The sequence below is a fragment of the Mesitornis unicolor genome, unplaced genomic scaffold (genome assembly GCF_000695765.1).
Source record: "Mesitornis unicolor isolate BGI_N332 unplaced genomic scaffold, ASM69576v1 scaffold25581, whole genome shotgun sequence".
Taxonomy (NCBI): Eukaryota; Metazoa; Chordata; class Aves; order Mesitornithiformes; family Mesitornithidae; genus Mesitornis; species Mesitornis unicolor.
In genome coordinates this window covers 4816-9855 of record NW_010166134.1, presented here as the reverse complement: position 1 = coordinate 9855, position 5040 = coordinate 4816, and the positions used below count along the sequence as shown (strand labels likewise).

Sequence of the window (5040 nt, the reverse complement as noted above, 5' to 3'; positions counted from 1 at the left end):
CTCTCACTAGCTATAGTGGACTGGATTAAGAAAAGCGGCAGTAAGTTACGTGCATTAAAATAAAGATAGACCCTAAAACCTAAAGCCTGGAAAAATACTTCCCCACAGATCACCAAATCTATCCCATTTACAACAGTGGAAGCAGCTGAGCGTCTTCTGCACTGGCACTTTCAGCCACGGAGGAAGATTTGTTCATCAGGGTGTCTGAATGTCAGATTTACACCACTACAGCTGACGGTTTGGAATCTGAGCAAACTTTCACAATTTTGGAATTGTATAAAAAGACTTCATTTCCATCTGTGTAGCCACACACGGCTAATCCCAGTGACTTGGCGTACAGAGAAAGGCTGCAGGATGCTACAGACTTCTAAGGGTCTGCTCGCTTGTGCACCCATTGGAAGGAGCCAGAGACACTCATTCGAAGGAACACCTCCGAGTTTCCTGACTATGCAGAAAATAACAGAAGGAATATCCAGGATTTCTAATTTTGCATATTCAGTTTATTTACTTTACAAGCAGGATAAAATATTCAGGTTTATCAGTTCAAATAACTCTGCCAGGATCTTCTTCCTGCTGTGCACAGTGGAAGAGAAGAAATCTTGCAGGATGAATTTTATCTGTATACCTGAGCACTTGTGTTCTGTGGGATTTAACAATATCTAGCTCTTTGTGATTACTGTATATGTTAACCTTTATGTCACTATCAAAATGAATATCAATAAAGATGCTTTATATAAATAATTATAATCAATAAAGGAACTTTCCACAGATTATTATACACTTCAGGGAGAGAATATTTCCGTCTAAAATAACAGAATAAAGCAAATTCCCCAGAGGACAGACAGATTTCCTTATATTATCATTACTTCAGTTAAAAGAAAAAAATCCATTAAAATATGTGTCAAACAATTGCTTTGGGAAAATTATTTTGGCAGTTCCCCAGCCCAAATATCATTTATCCATTCAGGGTTTCAGACACAGCTAGAGTAGCTCCAAGCCAACAGCATAATTCCCTTTCTAGCAAAGTATTTAAAGATGTTTCAGTGTTTTGATGAATAAAGACAGTTTAAGCTTGTCCTCAAGTGGCTTTCCGAACCAAACCTTCTGGCTTGGCCTTTTACACTCATGACTGGTCCCACTGACTTAAAAGGATTGTGAGAGGAGAGCTGGCACCTCTGACAGATACTCTGTTCAGACAATTATTTCCTTTTGTTTCAATTCTCTCCTGATCTTCTTTGATTTTTATCTTATGCAGGTTTGATCCTCGAATGAGGGCAATAAGGGGCTTAGGGAACATTCCTTTCCATGTTTAAAGAAGGAAACATCTTCTGGAATCACTGGCATCTTCTCTGGCAGAGTTTAGCAGCCAGCAGAGCTGGCAGACTACCAATCTCAGTATCAGGTGTCTGTCAGGTGGTTTATTCTTAGAAAAAATGATTGTTTGGCAAGTGTGAATTATATAAAACAAACTCCAGTAAAACCATAGCAGCTTTTGTGAGTCGTAGTAAAAAAGATTGTAAACTACCTTTTATGCAGATTGGCTGCTTCCCTGACCATTGTCCATCGTCTTGGCAGGTCCTCTGTTCATTCCCACTAAGAACATATGAGTTGTTACAAAAGAAAGCAATGACTGTGCCAGTTTTTGCATATTGTCCATTCAAGAGCCCAGTGTCTTCTACTACTCTTCTGTAGCCATTGAGTGGACCACCAGGATCTGAGCAGGTTTTTTCATCTAGAACTAATGATAAGGGAAAAAAATAGTAACCATTTTTTCAAGTTCACAGCATTATTTTCACCTGTCAGATTGCTTGGCATTTCATTCAGATGTTACTACACAATCTACACTTCATTATAAAGATGCCTTTTCAAGACCCATCTGGGATCTCTGTCTTCAAAAAGATAAAATATTAAAGAAGAAATTATAATATACAGATGTCTGTTTGTAATACACACTTTCGTCTTCACTGAAAGCATAAGATTCTCAAATAGTTAAAAAGACCTCAAAACATAGCTGACCATCCTGAAAAAGCACCTTGACTTCATAGGATGTTAATGTCCCATTAACATTAATAGGGCTACTTCAAGAGCATAAAAGGATGAAGCTATTTCACTTGAACTATTTGCAGGAAACAGGCCCTTGGCCTTCTTTTCCCTCTTCTATACTGCCAGTACTTTACTGGACTTGGATAATAAAACTAGACTACTTAATTTTACTTTTATGTTTGGTTGCATTTTGTTTCTTAACACTAAGACAGAGATCTCAATAATCCAGGGAAATATGGAAACTGAAAGAGAACATACGTATCTATACGTATAGATATATATATATATCTCTATACATACGCTCTATCTATTACTGATACTAAAAATTTAATATGGAAAGCATACTCATGCTAGGTTCTGCCTATAAAACCTCTTTTACTTCTGTCTTCCCAATATTTTCCCCTTCTTTTTATTTGTTGTGGGTTTTTTTCCTCTCAATAAACTTTTTTTTTTGTCCTAAATCTGGATTACAGCATTCCTCATCTGATGCTAATAAATGCTTTTCTCTATATTTTTCACTTTTCTGCTCTTTCTATTTAGCACCTGAAAAGGTACTTTTTATTTCCTTTATATTTCATCTCAGTTTTCTTGTCAGGCTGACAGTAACGTGCAGTTCTGTTTAACTCCTCTGTATGATGTCTCATTGCATGATAACCAGGGAGAATCCTGTTTAGACACTAGTGCTGGTGCTGCTCTGCTTATGGACGGCTGAGAAGACTGAGCCATATCAATTGACCAGAAATGACCTCTCCATGTCATTGCTTCAGGTTCAGCTGCCTGCTGAGCCTCACTTCACAAAAGCACCAACATATAACAAAGCACTGAAACATCTGTTTATATCCCTGTGAAATCAGCATGGTAGCAGTGCATAGGTACAGCCCTGTCCTGTTCCTGTATCCTCGTGTGAGCAGACAGCGCCCAGGTCAGCAGAGCATATAAGCACACAGCTAACCGTAACAGCAGACATTCAATGACGAGCATACACTCTTAACATAGAGAATATAACTCAAGCTATGTATGTATTTCAGTGTTATCTTTAACAACGTTGGATTTTAGCTTATGCTGAAGGTCATATATGTACTTAAATACTATTCCACATCAATCGTAGTCAGTAAACTAAATGGATGTCTGAAAGGGAGAAGCAGAGCCCTGTCTCCTTTTAATTTGGCTCCATTTTTCTTCTCTGTATCTCACAGGCTCTCTCACTTGTAAACCACAAGGGATTGATAACTTGAGAGCAGCTAAAGACCACAGGGAATCACTCACAGTATAATGCTTTATTGGCAGGCTGCTTTCTGCACTGATATCCAGCCTAGAGGCATCATTTGATGAGCAGAGTGCATGTTTCCAAATGTAATTAAGCTTTACCAAATAAGTCAATGAATACTCTCAGTAACTTGAACAGTAATTCTCTTCTTCCCTAAGCTCAGGGTTATGACTTTTTAAATGGATTAAAAACAAAGAGAAAACATGGGAAGGAGAAGCCAGAATTACACCACCTAGCACTTCAATAACAGCCAAGTCTAGAGACAGATCTTTCAGTAGATCTTTAGCCAGGGATATCACACAGCATGGACTTCAGCACAGTCCTGACACTGCATTTACTGCAAATGGAGATGTTCTCTCTAGACAGAAGAATGCCTATTGCTTGCTTTTTAAGGTGAACTTATACACAGCTATTTCACAACATCTCCCCCAAAATTTATATTATTTTCCACAACACAATTGTAAAAGCACTCTTTCAATTGATACAAATTATTCTGGAATATGGAAATAAAATTGTACAACACAAAAAACTACAGAAAAATTAAAAGTTTCTTTGGATGAGAAGAAGAGGCTTGGAATTTCACAGCTGAATCAATGTGAATGGTCAGGATGCCAACTTGCACAGTCAAAATGAATGGAAGTTTCTCTTCTAACAGTTTTCCTCTAGGATGGGAATTCTGTTGAAATAAGAGTCTAGTCTTCATGCAGCAAGTCCCTAATCACCCCCCCAGAGTGCACCGAACTTCTGCAGAGAAGGTATCAGAGGTACATAGTAATGGAAGTAGCTATTCATTGCTGCATGATGTCCCTCACTTGGTTTTGGTCCTGACATTTTCATTCTGTGTGTAAGAAGGATGTGTGCCTAAAGTTTTTAAGGAAATTCTTTTTAAAGTCATTTCATGTTTCAGTCAGACTTTTATATAAGCAAGTCTTGCAGGCTTGGGCTCCAGCAGAGTAAGATAAGAATCTCTGCTGCTCCTTAAGGACAGGAAGACAAAAGAACATTGTGATAAGTCATGGATCTACCAAATTTCAAGTGAGGTTTGTATATTCTAGTTTCACGTGAATACGCTGGATGAAACATTTGATAAGAATCGAAAATTAACGTGACCTTACCACATTCAGGATGATGTGCTGACCAAGTCCCATCAAGCTGACAGTAGGCAACACGGCTGCCCTTTAAGCTGTAACCTGCGTTGCACTTGAAGTAAATGTGGGCCCCGTATTTAAAGTCATCTCCTTCCACAATACCATGAGCGGGAGCACCTGGAGTCCTACACATCACCACTGACAGTTCAGATATTTCAAAAAAATCCACTTTATTACAAAAACAGGACTTTGTTAGGATGATTATTTATAACATTGAAAAAAAAACAATTAAAATGGCCACTGGAGTAAAAATTACAAGACCGGTATAAGCCGATCTTTAGAAAGTTGTTTAGATACCAGTTCTACACACACTCACAATACACCACTTTTCAAAACATATCTAGATCCATTCAGTTCAGTGGGATTACTCAAAAGTGTGAAGTGATCATGTGTTTGTATCACTAGGGTTCATTTGCTCAAAATATTAGTCCTTGAAGCACTTTCCATCTTAATAGGGGTTTTGAATGAACTTGCTTGGTCAAGAAAAAAATTAAATCCTTAAAAGCCTTATACTGAAATTCTTTCAAATTCTTCTTTCCATTTTTATATAGCTTTTCAGATGACCTCACTGAAATAATTATT

At 37.8% G+C, this 5040-nt stretch overlaps 1 protein-coding gene across 1 annotated transcript in view; it reads right to left on the bottom strand.

The window, feature by feature from the left end:
* LOC104548760 (inactive serine protease PAMR1-like) overlaps positions 1-4626 on the bottom strand; it is a gene marked incomplete at its 5' end in the record, with an annotated part of 10716 nt that extends 6090 nt beyond the window's left edge. The window contains 2 exons of the mRNA XM_010194865.1: positions 1526-1738; positions 4426-4626. Of these exons, the coding sequence (XP_010193167.1) occupies positions 1526-1738; positions 4426-4626 (414 nt within the window). The remainder of the gene's footprint in view (positions 1-1525; positions 1739-4425) is intronic.
* Between the last annotated feature and the right edge of the window lie 414 nt (positions 4627-5040).